This window comes from Erithacus rubecula (assembly GCF_903797595.1).
Source record: "Erithacus rubecula genome assembly, chromosome: 5".
Taxonomy (NCBI): Eukaryota; Metazoa; Chordata; class Aves; order Passeriformes; family Muscicapidae; genus Erithacus; species Erithacus rubecula.
Window position 1 is genome coordinate 7,990,326 of NC_136687.1, and position 16,720 is coordinate 8,007,045.

At 36.5% G+C, this 16,720-nt stretch overlaps 1 protein-coding gene across 3 annotated transcripts in view; it reads left to right on the plus strand.

Annotated features, from left to right (window-relative positions):
* RGS12 (regulator of G protein signaling 12) overlaps positions 1-16,720 on the plus strand; it is an 83,264-nt gene that overhangs the window by 869 nt on the left and 65,675 nt on the right. For 2 of the 3 annotated variants that reach the window (XM_079305853.1, XM_079305855.1), the window contains exon 2: positions 4,790-6,745. In XM_079305853.1, coding sequence (XP_079161979.1) covers positions 4,889-6,745 — 1,857 coding nt within the window. In that variant the 5' untranslated portion in view covers positions 4,790-4,888. Of the gene's footprint in view, positions 1-2,318; positions 2,439-4,789; positions 6,746-16,720 lie in introns of those variants that run through there. The other variant, XM_079305854.1, reaches the window with a different exon arrangement.

Sequence of the window (16,720 nt, forward strand, 5' to 3'; positions counted from 1 at the left end):
CTTAAATGCAGCAAATAAATTAGTCTGAATTGTAGGCGCATGACTGTCTGTACAATAGCTTTAGAAAACTTTGTCCTTACTCGCATGAGTCTTGTCAGACAAAACAGCAAATGGTCTATTTGTGTCCCTTACACTTCATGCGCTGTCTTCAGTGGGAGAAGAGTTTTTATTTTCAACTATTTTTAGCCTGCTATTATTAATTACAGTCAGTATATTTTGAATGATCACACTAGGTACACCTAAAGGAAACATAAGGTCTGTCTTGCCAATTGTGAGATGCTGATGAGATTTTTTTTTTTTAATTTAAACATTGTCTTGCCCAAGTTCTCAAACAACTGGTAGCTGTCTTCCAAAGGTTGTGCTGTTACAGTTCTTGTGTAACTTGTCTATAAACATGTACCACATTTGAATAGTTAGTGGAATTCAAATGTTACAGCTTCATTTGAGCTTTGTGGGGACTTGGCATCCGTTCTGCCTCACCTGGCATCCATTCTGAAGAGTCTTTTGCATTACTTTGAGACCTGTGTGAGGGAACAGTCTCTTCCCCCTGTGCACTTCCACTTTGCATAATTTATTCTCTTACAGTCCCACTACTGAAAAACAGAATGAAGCCAGACAGTGTCTGTGCACATTACCATGGATCCTGTATGCTCATTACCTGCTCATTTCATAAAAGAAGGTTTTTTTGGGAGGCAGTGGGGGTCAGTTGTATTCTCCTCATCCTCACAGGCTCCCTGGCTGCCCTCTGTAGCTGTTTAAGTTACACTTTAACATAGACTGTAGGAGGAGTGTGCCTCCTGTTTCTGTTCTTTTTGTTGCTATGAGATAACAAGACCAGAAGCAGGAAACAAGCCACTTCTCTCCCTTGGAAGTAAGCAAATACATGTTATTTTCTTTGGAGTAGAGGGTTTGAAAATGACATGAAAAGCTGGTGTGGATATGTAAAAACATTCCATACAGAAATGCAGTGTTTGTGGGATACAGTGCAATTCAAGTGTAACATTTGGTGGTTTATACCCCACAAATAATTGGTTCAAATGGTAGACCAGAATGTATCCTGGCAGAAAACTTCAGTGTTTTGTTTTGTTTTGCAGTTCTGTGTCAAAGCTGATGTGTATGGACAAATGTTATTTCACATACTTGAACAGCTCTTAATGTGTACATATTAGTGTTTTTGCCTGAAATGTTCTGTGAAATATTTTGTAGTTATAAAGCTACAAAGCTTTATATAAGTGCAAGTGAATTGTTTTTGGTTTCACTGGATATGCTACACTTTTTTGTAATTTATTACTGGCAAAGGATATTCAGACATGATTACTTTGGGACTGTGGAAGTTTGTACCACTTCTGTGCCATATCTCTTCTGCTCTAGATTTCAAGTCTGCAAAGAAGTTAGGAAAAAAGTTAGTAATTGGATAATGTGAGAATTTCATTTTTAACTAGTCTGTTAACAGTTTGACAATCAACTAATCTCTGCTTATGAGAAACACTATTTTAATGATTTTCTATTTATCTGTCATGCCATTATTGCAGCAAAGCATACTTGGGTGCTGAGGGCTCTTGCAGAAGAGATACATTTGTCCATTGTCTTGAAGTTCCCTAGATAAATTTAATGAGCTGTTCTTTGTCCTGGGTGTAATTAGCATAAAAATTGCACAGTAGTTCTCTGGTACTGAGGGAGGTAAGAGGTCATCTACTGAAGTAATACAGTTTTTCTTTGGTATTTTTTGTTTTGTTTTTATTATTGTATAGACACATTAATAGCAAAAACCATTTAATGTTGAGTTAGTTCTAACTTTACACCTACAAAATGTCACAAATATATTAATAGCTGAAAGTCTTCACACCTCTGAAACATCATTATTAGAGGAAAAGTAACATGTTAGCAGCCTGCTGTTTCATTTTTATAATTGTCAGGTTATTGAATGACATTTCATTACCAGTGGTTATCATCTATAATAAATGCTTGATGTGTAAGGGTCATAGGTTAGCAAGGCAAGTAGGTAGATTGACTTGTGAACAGAGTTAAAAGGAAAACCTCTCTTAGCAAATGCAGAATTGTGAGGTAAGACAGCTTTGGGGTTTGCCTCTTCCCCATCCTAACTACATTTTCATTGTCTTTTTTACAGTGGCATTTAGGCTATTTTTTTTATGGATCAGAGAGATAGCTGTAAAAAAAAAAAATCTGGTTTTCTTATCAGGCACTTCAACATTACAATATTGAATCTTAAGTTTTTAGTAACAATTGCTTTTTATTTTATTTTTAAAAGGTGATTATTTATAATCTTGTACTCTCTTAATTGTTTCCTTTCTTGTTGTAGGTTAGTTTGCACAGTTGTAGGTGCCAGATACTATTTATGGTGACCAGCACAGTTTTGGAGGGTACCCAGGGGTCCCATTAGGCTATTCTCAGCTGAGAAAAGAAATATCCACTATAAGGTAAATTATAACATGTATATATTAATGCTCCTAGATAAAAGATTTTTATTTATTTTTGGGCATTTCTTAGTTCTATTTTTTTTTTTTTGAGAGCTATATATTGAACTATTTAATGATTATTCCCAAAAAGTACTAGGCCTAATTAGAGATTTCTGAATGTAGAGTGGCCTCTTGGTTCCCAAGTTTTGCTTCATCAGGAAAGGGTCAAACTACATTTAAGATGAGACTGGATGTAAGTTGTTGGGACTTTCTTACAGCAATGTAAGAGTTAAATTTGGTTAAATGTTTGCAAAGCACTTCTTAGGTTATGATTTCCATTTAAAGGTTAAGTGTGAAGTTTCATTACTTCTTAAAGCCAAGGTGGGTTTTTTTCCCCCTCTAATTATAGGAAAAGTATTGTTGATGAAGCTGGATAATTGCTATATTAAAACAATTATGCTATATTAAATTGCTGTATTAAAACAATTTTGCAAAAACCATACTACACTGAATAGTCACAGCTGCACCGTGGAGGCATAAAAATCTGATGTCCCTTTGTTCAAAAAATTAAAAACTAAACCCCCCAAAAAAGTAAAGCCAACTGGATGTCTTCTGGTATCTTGAAATCTGTCCTATTTTGGGTTTGGAAGGGTCCTAGGGGAATTACATCCTTCAGTTGAGTATTTAGTCAAGTATTTGAAAAACAACAGTGATTTCTTATATTTGGTAATCAAGGAGGTTGTATGTAGATAAGTAGTTAAGGTTATCATCCTAAATAGTATTTTAGTTTTGGTTTGGTTTTTAATTAGTAGAACTTTTAAAATAATTGCCTTGTTTGTTCTAACCCAGACAGAAATTCTGTGAAAGTAGTGTCACATTCTGAAAGTTAATCACATTTAGTGTGGGTTTTTTGTTATTTCTGTAGCTGACAGCAATGTCAGTAGGATTTCTTGGTCATTTTTTGTCCATGCAAGTAGGACCTGGGGCACTACTAATTTAGCATGTTTGATATGATAAAGAAATATTCTCTCTGTGTATGTATATTTATATCTTTGTGAGTGTATTTATCTAAAATGTTGCCTGCATTTTGCCACATATGCAAGATACTTGCTTTCAAGTACCTTATACACTCTAAGTATGTGACTGAGTTAAGAATAAGCCTGTGGACCAACTCAAAATAATTATTGTCAGATTAGTTCTCACTTGCTCAGATGGAGTTTATTGCAATTTATGTAGCTGTAGTCCCGTGGTTATTTCTCAGTCATCCTCCAGACCTATGGAAGTGAGGGTTCATATCATGCAACAAGGGGGTGGTTTAAAGTGTTGAACAAGTTGTCATTTCTTTTATTTGTGTTAGTCATTTTCATGCATTTTATCCGGATTAGTGCGAAAACCTCTCTAGAACAATGGAATTTGCCCAAGTATATTTAGAGCAAGACATCCAGGCTTCAGTGCTGACACCAAAATGTAGTGAAATGTTCTACTTCTTGCTGTTCATACAAAGCTGTTATAAGTTAAGTGAAAAGTAGATTAATACTGGCAGTGTGTGTGTTTTTCACTTTTTTTTCTTCTTTTTTTTTTGAATTTTTAAGTTAAACTAAAACACATGGATGTTGGAATGATGGTCTGAAATGCATTTTTAGTGTTTGCTGTCCGACAAATTGTTTTGAGTAGATTAATTGGTGGGTGTAACAGTAAATCTGATCTTTGATCCCTTTGGTCTGATACATGACAGAATGTCCACTTGTCATTGCATATGTAAGTGAAATGTATGTAAGGAAGATGATGTCTGAGGTATTTATTTTAAGCTGCTGTTACAGTCAGTGGAGAGATAGAGGCAACTCTAGGGGTAATTAATCTCTTTAAATGATCCTGTGGTACATATTTCTGCACACTGAGTGTAAAGGGGGTGAGGTGTGGGTGAGCATGAGCTCTCATTTATATTTTGCTGGGAAAGGATGTATGAGCTTAAATAAAGATCTTCTCTATGCTGTAAAATGCAGTGGTAGCACAATGGTGCAGTAAGCCAGAAGGTAACTGAATAGTTGGCAATTTAGGGCAGTTGTGGAAGACATAACATGCTTAGTATAAAAAACACGGACTGTACATCAAAAGACTTGGATCCTGTTCTTTGCCCTTCTGTCATGTTGCTGTTTTGGACAGACACTTTATTTGCAAACAGTTCATTTGCAGCTCCTTTCTCATCACTAAAATTAACACTGTGGTGCCTGTTCTTTTTGAACAGTTTTGTGGCAATAGTTTTTGGTGGAGTTGACTAGCAATTTTTCTGAACAGTAAAGAGAATAGCGAGTACTAAGAAACCCTGAAATATGGTGAGAATTAAAATGTCTTGTTTTTCTTTCTTTCTTTAGATCTTCATCAGATGGAGTGATGAAGTGATACTCTTGAAACATGATAAAAAAACTGGATTAAATAAAAGCTTTCCTATTTTAGGAAAAAAAATCTCCAAAATGTACAGACCAGGAGAAACAGTCAAACGTCGACTCAACATGCACGCTCCTGCACGGATAAGAAGTGTGGAAGTTGCTCGAGGAAGAGCAGGTTATGGGTTTACCCTTTCTGGACAAGCTCCTTGTGTTCTTAGTTGTGTGATGAAAGGAAGCCCTGCAGATTATGTTGGACTTAAAGCAGGAGATCAGATACTTGCGGTTAATGAAATCAATGTGAAAAAAGCCTCTCATGAAGATGTTGTGAAACTTATAGGGAAATGTTCTGGAGTCCTGCACATGGTCATTGCTGAAGGGATTAGTCATATGGATTCATGTTCAAGTGATGAAGAAGTTGGTTTTTATGATGGGAAGGGGTGGCTGAAACCCAAACCTGACTCTAAAGCGTTGGGTATAAACAGAGCAGAGAAAGTTGTTGAAGAAATGCAGTCTGGTGGCATTTTCAACATGATCTTTGAGAATCCTGCTCTTTGTGCTGGTAACTCAGATAATTCTGCACCAAAACAAAGATCATTTTCAGTTTCTGCTGCTATGAAATTTGAAACTGGCAATGAAAGTGTAAGCAACCCAAACCTACTGTCAAAGGAAGAAATAGCCAAAGTTCTAAATGACGATTCAGTTTTTAGAATTGGACTGGAGAGTGCAGAAGACTTTGGATTAGATGCAAGCATTTTGAATGTTGCCATGATTGTAGGTTATTTAGGCTCCATTGAACTTCCTTCAACAACTGCAAATTTGGAAACTGAGAGTTTGCAGGCCATTCGTGGGTGCATGAGACGTCTGCGGGCAGAGCAAAAGATCCATTCCCTGGTGATGATGAAGATAATGCATGACTGTATTCAGCTCTGCAGTGACAAATCAGGTGTTGTGGCAGAATATCCTGCAGAGAAACTGGCATTCAGTGCTGTTTGCCCAGATGATAGAAGATTCTTTGGACTGGTTACAATGCAGACAAATGATGATGCAAGCTTGGCTCAGGAAGATGAAGGGGTCCTGAGAACATCTTGCCACGTTTTTATGGTGGATCCTGAATTATTTCATCATAAAATTCACCAGGGTATTGCAAGACGTTTCGGACTGGAATGTACAGCGGATCCAGATACAAATGGCTGTCTGGAGTTTCCAACATCATCTCTACCTGTCCTGCAGTTTATTTCTGTCCTGTACAGGGATATGGGGGAATTGATTGAGGGAATGCGTGCGAGGGCGTTCCTTGATGGAGATGCAGATGCTCATCAGAATAACAGCACGAGCAGCAACAGTGATAGCGGAATTGGAAATTTCAACCAAGAAGAAAAGAACAATAGAGTTCTGGTGGTTGATTTAGGGACCAATCCAAGTAAACACATTCCTAGCAGCATATGGGAAAACCCAGTAGGAAGGGGACAAAATCAGCCTGCTTCCCATTGGAATGGCTTCTGTCATGAGCAAGAGGGAAACATGCCTTTGGAAGTAATTCAGAATGATAAGGCCCAAAATGTGAGCAAACACTTGAGCCCTTCTGCTCGGATTGAAGTTCCATTGGTTTCCTCCCGAAATTCAGTACCCCCATCAAAGAAATCCTCTGCAGGCACGGGCAGTCAGAGGTGGCTGCCTGTGCACGTTTTACAGGAGTGGCAGCAGGGCAATGCCAGCGACCAGGAGTCGTACACGGACTCCACGGACGGCTGGTCGAGTGTCAACTGTGGCACCCTGCCCCCACCAATGAGTAAGATTCCAGCTGACAGGTACAGGGTCGATGGCAGCTTTGGTCAGCCACAGCTAAAGTCACACAAAAGTGAATGGTCCAAGAAGGTGTTCTGCATTCAGAACAAATTTGGCCCTCCGCACAGTATCAGGAAATCTAAAGAAGATAAAAAGGTAAGGATATGCTGGTATTGGTCCTTAACATCAAAAAACCTCACAGCCAAGCCTATGGTACTTTTACACAGTAATACTTGGATATTAAAATTTAAACATGTATTATATAATTTACAAAACTGCAGATGAAGAAAACAATACATTTCTCATCTGCAGAGGCATTGCATATTCCTCTTTAATTGAGAGCAGCTCTGGCATTGTAATTCTGCTGGAAGTGTTGTCTGTTAGGGGCTTTCTCACTTTTCTTCTTGTCTCTTCATTGTTTCCAAATGTTTCACTGAAAAAGGCATGACATTTTAGCAACTTGAGTTTCTCTAACTTTCAGCTGCAAAAGAATGGAAACAGTCTGCATCTTTAGTCTGGTTCCTTTTTGTAGGCTTGCAAATGTTGTTAGTTTTAGTGGCATCTATTTTTATAGAGACATAGTCTAATCATTAGTTAAAAATCTGGATTACACACTTTTAACTGAATTAAGACTGTTGTATTACAAAACTTAATTCCAGCAAACCTTTTAATACAAATAATACTAAAAACTGACTTAAAAACTGAGGATGGTAGGTCACAAATCTAACATTCTGCCAGCAAGCCTGTAATTAAAATTTTATTCCAAATTACTGTTTCTTGTTTTGTCTGCTATCAGACAAAACAAGGAGACTTAAAAACCAAAAAAAGGTGTGGGAAGAGTATTCAGCATATTACATACCCTTTGTGACACACATTTTGCTGTTGAGGGAATTAATCTCAGGGGAGTCTGTTGTTGATAACTGGAATTCAAGTAAAGTGGAGGCCATTGTTCTGATAATGAAAGGATCAGTAGCACTTTTGTATCTGAAATGTTTGCTGACTCCAGGGAAAAACAGAATCTTATACTCCAAATTAGCCCTTGAGAAGCTTTGTCATTCCATGCTTAGTGTTCACCTTAACAATACACCAGTGTATAACTATTATATATGCTAGTTTGTTTTTTTCTAATTTTCAGCACAAAAAGCTTACAAAAGTTTTGTGTATGATTGTTTCAGATGCCCACTATGCTATCCAAATCTGTTTTGAAAAATGTTTTTCTCACCTTATTAAAAATATGCAACTGCTGATCAAGTGGATAGTAGTAGAGGGTCATTAGTTGTTTCATACTGTTAGAAGCAAAACCTTTTTGGGGATTAGATTGCAGAAAATCAGAACATTTTGGGTTTGGTATGGAGAGATAAATTATTTTTTATTGATTTTCCTGCACTATAAAGCAAATAACTTTTGTGTGCATTCTGCTTTTTCTGCTGAAAATAAAAAGAGATAAACTAGTGTGTATAATAGTCATACACTAGTGTATTGTTAAAGTGAACACTGCTGCAGGCAGTGATGCTTTCCAGACCCACAATAAAATAAAATCTCTAATGTTCTTAAATACAAAGTGATTTACACTTTCAAAAGCCAAACAGTCACAAAATTTTTAAACATTGCCCACCAAACCCCTAAAGACTCAATTCTATCTGCTGCTGTGAAGTCTATGTGCTTCATGATCTCTTTGCTGATGGACCAAGGAAAAGGCAGCACCTGGTGCAGGTGCAGGGTGGATGTTGGTCCCAAGTGCTGCACTGGATACTGCTGAAATCCCTTTGGGATTTCTGTAATAAGTTTGTGTCTGCAGTCTTGTCCTTGATAGTAATATAGATTAGATATTTTTCAGAAACACTTCATAGAAGTTAAAATTATACTAATTAAAATCTCATAGAAAATTTTACACTTTGAGATGAAAGATGTGTGTATATATATATAGAGAGAGAGAGAGAGACAGAGATAAGTGGGTAAAGAGTAATAATATTTCACCTAGTGCATTGCTCAGATCAGCATAAACCAGCACAAAGTATCTCAACCTTCCCTTTTAAGTCTATCTGATAATAGGCATTCTGTTCTTTGATTAATGACAAATTTGTTTACAAGACACATTTAAAATGTTCCTATATGGCTTTAGCATTTAATCTCTTCATTAAGGCTACAGACCCTCTTTTGCATTTTAATTTAATTTTTCAGTATTATTGAAGGCTGTTGAAACTGATGAGAAAAGCTCATAAAGATTATTTGGAGTAATTCACAGAGATGAAGTTGTACAATGTTCTCATCTTAAATCTTTCATGAAAATTATTAGGGGATGTCATTACTGGTGATCATATCCCTGTACTTCAGGTGCTGCAGAAACAGGGAAAATCTGTATTTGCATCTTAGAGCCCTAGTTAAATTTCATAAGAGAGAAATTCAGACTTATTGCTTTGTGTAAAGGGCCCATTCCAAACCATTGTTCAGGTGGGTTAGCTCCTGTGTTCTAAAAAAATTACATGTTCCCAGCTTCCTGTGACTATTTTAAGTGGCAAGGACTTCTTTTATACAGCTTGCTCAGACTCATTCCACTCACTGAATAAAGTGGCCACATAGGATTACATTAATATTTTTACAACCTGGTGACTGAGTCTAAGTCTTCTTTTGGCAGAACAGTATTTAAATTGCTTTAAATTGTCTTTTACAGCAATACTGAAGGTAAAACATCCTATGAGTGGGAATGTAGAAGCCACTAGAGGGAGAAAAGGTTACCAAAGCTAGAGATTGTCATGATGGACTCTGTACTTCTGTATGAAGCACTGTCTTCCTTGGAATTTTCATTACACATGGGTTCCTGGATGCAATACAGCTCTAGCAGAGCTGCTGTGCAGATAAACAGTGATGATCACAGCATGTAATTCTGAAAAATATGCTGTACTGTACAATGCTAGTGGGGGGTAAGATGGGCATAAACTGCTTCCAGATTTTATAGCTGCACTTACAAAACATTTGTGAATTGTACAGCATGCAAGAGCAGATGTGAGAAAGTGTTAGTGAACATATCTATTTAAAATTGCACTTTCAGAACTGAGCCTGGGATGTGCTTCTTGTGAGTAGGAATAGATATGGCATTTCAGACCTCAGGTTACAAGCAAGTAAACACATTTTTTGAGTTTTTTTTTCCCTTTAGTGATGATGTTTTCAGCTCACAGGCTAGAATTGTGAATAATTTTGTGATAATTGGCAAACCCACTTTTAAAATATTAATTTTCTTTATGCCACTATAAGGCATTTTAAAAGTCAATGTAAGTGTGAGTAAGTGTGTAGAAAATAGTTAAAAATGCCTAATTTTGTTGTTAGTGGATAGCATAAGGTTTCTTTTTTTCTTTAAAATGTTGTGATTGATTTATCCCCAAATTACTGAACACATACTTTCACAATTGCTGTATATTTGATTTTTTTCTAAGATCTTTTTAATAGGTTTCTGTCCATAACAGGAGAAGTAAATCAGGGAGATTTTGGTTCTAGTCCACCTCTTTTGACTGAGGCTTACTAGAATTTATCTCTAGCCCTGCATACCTCTCATTTTGTTCCCTGTACTGAAATTCACGTTTCTGGTGTTTCTTAAAAGTGTCACATGAACAGATTTCTATTGAAGCACCTAATTTTGGGATGGTATCCATGTCTTCTGTAGGTCTTAGATGAAAACAAGCAAGGAGAGGCCTGATGATGTTGCTGAAATTTACTGAAAAGGCAAATCATGGAAGGCAAGGTGCCTTTCAATCTGAGAACAGCTAAGGAAGATTTCTGGTGACAAGAAGCTCCTAAATTGCTCCAAGATTGATGCTGGGTGGGGATGTGTGCTCTCGTGAAGTCTGAGAGACCAAAAATGGAATAATTCCTGCTTTTTTATTTTATTTTTTTTTGTAATCCCAGTTGCACTGTCCTCCCTTTGCTGTTGCATTGGTCTTTCCACCTTCTTCAGCATCCCACTAAGTTCCAGTCACTTACCTACTTGCTCCTGTGCATGATTTTTGGGTGACACAAATGAAAAGCACCATAAACAAGATGAAAACATCAGGGGATGTTAGAATTGGCAAGGGACTTAAGAAATTGCTGGACAGGGAAGCATTCCTTTCCCTCTAGACTAAATGAATATAAATAAGTTTGATTTTGTTCAACCCTCACTCTCTGTTTTCAGGCTAGTGCCTGGCCAAAAATATGTCCACCCATTACTGTTTTAAATTAAGTTTTACTGGGAAAATACTCCCTTTTCCACTGGAAAGCTTCACAACAGTCAGTTTAGTCTTTGAGTTCTCTCTGCATAAGGACAGAATCCTAGGCATTGACCTCTCACCATTCTCTTTTTAGACAAAGAAAGTCTGTTTTAATAGTGTAGCAGTGAGTATAACATTGAAGATCAAAAGAGATTTTACAACCTGAGCCTGATAATTACCATTTAATTCCTAGGTTTATTCCAAATGAATACAACAAACCTATTGAAATGTAATTAGAAAGCTTTTTAAAATTGTGGGTACTGGCTTTTAGAAATCCTTTACTATTTCACACTTGTTATACTTCTGTCTTGATCACATTATTGTTTGTGCTGATGAAAAGTGTGAAATTGTATTTGGGTCCTCTTTGTAGATCTTAGATGAAGACAAAATAGAAAAATCTTATTTTATGAGACTCACTGGACAATAATATTGCAAAGGTGTATTTTTTTAAACAATAAAATATATCAACTGCTTGGTAATCTTCATAATTTAGGCTCCTGAAACTACTGTAAAAATGTAGAAGACAGAAGACAGTAAACAGTACTATGGGGTTCACTAAAGCATCTTTCCTTGCTAATCTAGTTCATGGGCAACTATTATTGTTCCTTTGTTTTCATCAGAATTTTAACTGTAACTACTTCAGAGTTGTCTTTGTTTCCAAAGCAAGTGTTACTGAAAAAGATACGCTGTCCAAGTTATTTATTTTTTTTCCTGTAATTTGCTTCAGATCCAAGAATTGCAGTTTTTTACTGTTGGTAACTGGATGGTGAACTAACTGCAAAGCAGATATTTTAGATGCAGAAACAATGTTGGCAAAGCTTTGTGGTTCCCATATTTGGTTTTTTGTTGTATAATTACATGCTTTTTTTCCCTTTCCTTTAGAATTCTGTTTGCTCACTAGTTTAAATTGTTCTACCACAGCTGTTCTTAAAGCAGAATTAATGGCAGCTGGATTGTGATTCTTAAGCAGTACAATTTAATGCTAACTTTTGAATTTATAGGCTTTGATCTGACATCTACCCTATGTACCTTAAAGAGAACTCAAGAAAAATCCAAAACACCAAGCTAGATCTGAGAATGTGCTAATGTGAATTAGTTGGCAAAGAGGCATCTGTAGGAAATAGGTCCTCTGATTTTTGCTTAGAGAAAATGAAAAGCAACTAAATATTTAGTAATACCATGCAGCCTTTCATAGGAATTGCAATCTTTTATTTTTAAATGGTTCTAGGATGTTCAAAGTATATAAAAAGCCCAAAAAATGTCCCCAAAAAAAAAAGTTTGTGTTTCTTTGAAAAAGAAATTAGATAAGATCTGGACAGTAAATGTCTGTAGAGAGATACTGACTTTTGTGAAGTGTCCTCATTTCAAATTTGTGTACCAGAAAGAAAATGGCTTGGAAAAAAATTTAGCACAGAATGAATTGAAATAATGAAAAAATGGTTTAATATTTATGTTTTAAACATAAAAGCTTTGAGATGGGATATGATAAAGTTACTGTCTGTATTAAGAAAGACCTGAATTCCTTGAAGTTAAGAAGATTTAGAGGAGAAAAGGAGTTGTAAAATACCAGTTTTTCACTGGACAAGAAATAGGGGCATATGGAATAAAGACCTTTAACAAAAATAAATATGGCATTGCTAAAACTTACGTGAACTTGTACTTTTGGCATTCTTAATATCAATTGACTTATATATTCTTGCAGTTTAATAGTGTGGAAAGAAAGCATGACCTAATTGTATTTTCTGTCTAGTTTCATTTCATACCTGCTAATATTTGTCCTGAGAAATGCTAACAATCTTTCTCTCTACTTAGTGATATTTTGTTTTAAGCCTCAGTTGCCAATCACTTACTTTCCAATCAGATGTCAGCTTAGTCTTATGCTGTCCAAAAGTTTTTTCATAATTGTAATATAATTGGTTGCTGTAATATTATTTTTGAGATGGTTTACCAGAGTTATAAGCAGTTTTAAAAATGTGTGGACAGACAATTCATAAGGCTTCCTTCTTTCTTTTTTATTTTTTTTCTTTTATGATGAGGTGAGAATTTTCATTGTTAGTGATTATTTGGCCACACTGAATTAATGTTCACAGCTAATGCCTACCTAATGTTCAAGATGATTTGAAACTCATTATGTTCTTTTTTGTATTTTTCTTCACATTTCCCATAGAGTAGTAAGGTCTTTCTGTTGCTCTGCAATTTCCAGCTACCAGGCTTCAAATTATAGAAGATACTTTTATCTAGTTATACTGCAAAAATGATCTTACTTTTTCATATGCATAATGAACATCAACATTTTTTTTATAAGTGATTAGGATAGTACTGAAGTATATATGGGTCAGTATTTTATACCTAATATCTTTAGTACAGGAGATAAGCATTAAATTTCATTTACTTGGTAAATTTTTGTAATTTTCATTTACAGTCTCTTTCCTGTATCTTCCTGGAGTCCATGTAGTTCTTATATGAAATTTTGCAACATTCTTCACTGTATCATAGGCCAAACTGGCATTTAAAATGCCATTGCTATGGTTAGAATTGAGTGAAATGTCATTATCATCTGATCAGTAAAGAAGTTTTCTTAAAAACTCATCAAATCTGTTGATCATCACTGAATATAGTGTTGGAATTCTTTGTCATCCTGGTGTACCCCCCCAAAAAAATTTACAGGAATTGCAGTGTCATTAGAGCCTGCAGAAAAGCTGACAGTAAAGTTTGAATGATGACAGATGTTTTTAATTAACCCTCTGTCACCTAATCAGGTTCTGTGAGCTGCTGTCTCTCTGTGATGATGACACTGGTGCAGGGCAGCCTGAAGGGTGTCACTTCATTCTGCTTTTGTCCATGGCACCTGCAGCCCTCTCTGCCAGCCCAGGTTTTACTGTGACAGCCCAGGGATGGGGCCACAGCCAGCTCTGCTCCCAGAGTCCTTTATCTCCTTCAGAATAGGAGAAGCCCTCACCCAGCATATCCCATATTTCAATCTATGCTGTTCTCAGACCCCACAGACCCTCCTTGTACAAGGACTGTGAGTTTCACTGCCAGTTTTGGGTGGGGGCACGTGATGCTGGCAGGTGGGATGAGGGGCAAAGGGGGTCAGGACCTGCTCTGCCCTGCACTGTCCAGAGGGACAGGCAGTCAGGAGAGTGGATGCTTAGGGTGGGAGTGGACAGGAGAGGAAGACAAAGCCACACAGTCCAGAGCAGGATTTGAGACTAATATTGATGGCAGAATAATATTTGCATTAGCTGCCTGTTTTTTGTGATACTTTCACTGTTTTTTCAGATTTTGTGTGCTTTATTGGCATTAAAGTAGCATCCCTGTTTCCCATCCCTTTTCAGAAAGGTCTAAATCAGGAACTTTCTTTCTCAAGTCTTAAACCTGCATTCTTCTTAAAGATGAACTGCCAATCCAGACTGACCCTTCTGCTGAGGGGCTCAACAGCCAGGATTAAATTTGGCAAATTTTGAATATCCACAGAAGTAAGTTTCAAATTATATGGTCAGTGTATCTGGGTTTCAGGCTGTTATGCATTTCACCATAGAAAGTCACAGAATCAAACCCAAAAAAAGCAGTGGGAATTTTTAAAAGCTTAAATAGCTGGAAATAGGAATTAAAGTTCAGTAGTTTTATAGTCAGTATGATTGAGTTCTGTGACAAACAGAATGTACCAAATTCTGTTCAGCTCCTTAATTAGTTGAGCTCCTTAAATTGAGGCAAGCAGTTCTGTGTGACCATTCTAGCATGTTCGTGGTCCTTTTGTATTCTCTTAAAAGGCCAGCACATAGGATACTGTTCTTGTTCCACCTGAACAGGAGGAAAAACATTTTCTGTGAAAATCAGTGCTCACTGGTAATGCTATTTTTTGTCTTAGAACTTAGTTCATCACATTTAATTACTTTGTTATGCTTTTTAAAATCAAGCATTTAAACTTTTAAAATGGTTTCACTCAAATCTTGTGAGATTGACTTCAGCTGTGAAACAGTTTTGAAAGCAAAGTCCTATAAATGTAGATGATCAGGCTTGTCAGTGCTTTTTAAGCATTTTTGATTAGCCTCCCTTCTTGTATTTTACCTTTCCTTTTTGCTGCTCTTCTATAAAGCAGGCAAAATCTGTCCCATCAGATTTGGTCCCTTTAGTTTCCCCTCAAGATCACAAACTATAATGTGTTTTCCATGCAAAGTTGTAAATTTGCTGGAAGCTGGCCTAAAGCCTCACAGTTTTTTCTCCTTTTCTCTCCTTTCTGGATTCCTGCTGCCAACTCACTCTATTTTTTCATTGTCAGGGATGCCTGAACTCCTAACAAAAGTTTCCCCCTTCCTTGGTCTCTTACTCCAATACCTGCCTGTTAGAACTGGTGCCAGAGAGGAAAGTTGTTAGTAATATCCAGGAAATAACTGTAGAGTCACAAAGACTGTTTAGCACTAAATGGAAATTACAGGTTGTTGCAGTTGTGATGTTTGATAAGTGCATTTGCTGGAGTATACAGGAGCATGGTACAGCTCCTTCTATAGCTGGGAATTCCTTTAAGCTAATTGAAGGTGTTTTCTGAAGGTGTTTGGTTTCTTTGTGTTCTGAATAATTGATCAGGTTTCACTGACTTCTGTGCACTCAGGCTCCAGGTTACAGTCATGCATTGGCTGGCATAATTTCACCTAGTGTTTCTTTGGCAGTTCCAGTTTAAAAGAGTTCCTGCTGTGCTTGGGCTGGAGCTGACAGTGAATACCATGAGTTGTGCTGGCATGACTGTCTGTGGATGTGCCATAGAAACAGGATTATTTCATTTTGTGAACTAGTTTGCTGTTAGTGGAGATGAGGGCACAGCCTGCTGTGATTTGTGAGCTTGCAGGAGTGGTCAGAGGTACTTGCAAAACCCTTAAGCTGCCACAGCTGTTGAAAAATCTTACATGGAACTGCTGCCTAACTTGTTTATCAGTTAAAAATACTTCTAAGAGTCCATCCTTTTTTTTTTTTTTTTTTTTTTTTTTTTTCTATCTTTAAATAATTAGAGTGGTGCAAATCATCTTGTATTGGAACCTTTTTGTTCTTTCTGTCCATCTGTTTGCAGTCTAACATGAGTCACATCCTTCTTCACTCCCTCTGCCTTGCTAATACATGAAGTACAACGTTTTCCACTTTCTCATTTGTACTTGTACAACATTCTTGTTCTCAGACAGAAAATGTTCTCACTTGGACATGTTCACAAAATGCTGCTATATCAGTCCTCCCCTGGTGACCTGTTTTCAGTGCTCTCCTTGTCATATTTGCACTTCCCATATCCTGATAGCCTAAAAAAAAAAAAAAAAAAAAAGGTGATCTAGTAATTTATTAAAAAAATATAAAGAACACCAACTCCATTAATTGTCCTTTTCCTCTTACAATTATATATTAACTGGTATTTCAATCCATTCTACTTTTTACTTTTTTACAAGAGTAGAAAAAGGAATGGATTTTTTTAGAGCATCAGTACTTTAATTCCTTTAATCCCTTGTTGTTTTTCCTCTCCATCTGCCAAATGATAACAGGATAAAGGCTTTTAGAGATGTTCTTTTTACTTTCACCATTGGAGATAGTAGTAGCAGGGTGGCAAGTATCTGCATTGAGAATAGGAGAGGATGTGTTGCTGTAGCACATACTTTTCACTGATCAATTTGTTTTCACTAATTTCTGTGCTTTTTGGTTGGCTTCTGAATTCTTAAAATTTCGGAGGTTAAGACATTTAGTAAAATGTCAGGTGGACTTTAGTTTCTAATTCTGTTCTCTGATAGAATTTCTTAGATTTTCTTGACTATTTAGATATTTTAGAGTTTCATAGATTGGGTAACACTGTTTATTGAAGAGAATCTTTAAGGTAGGTTAATAAACAATTCTAGGGCTTATAGGTAATCTGTAC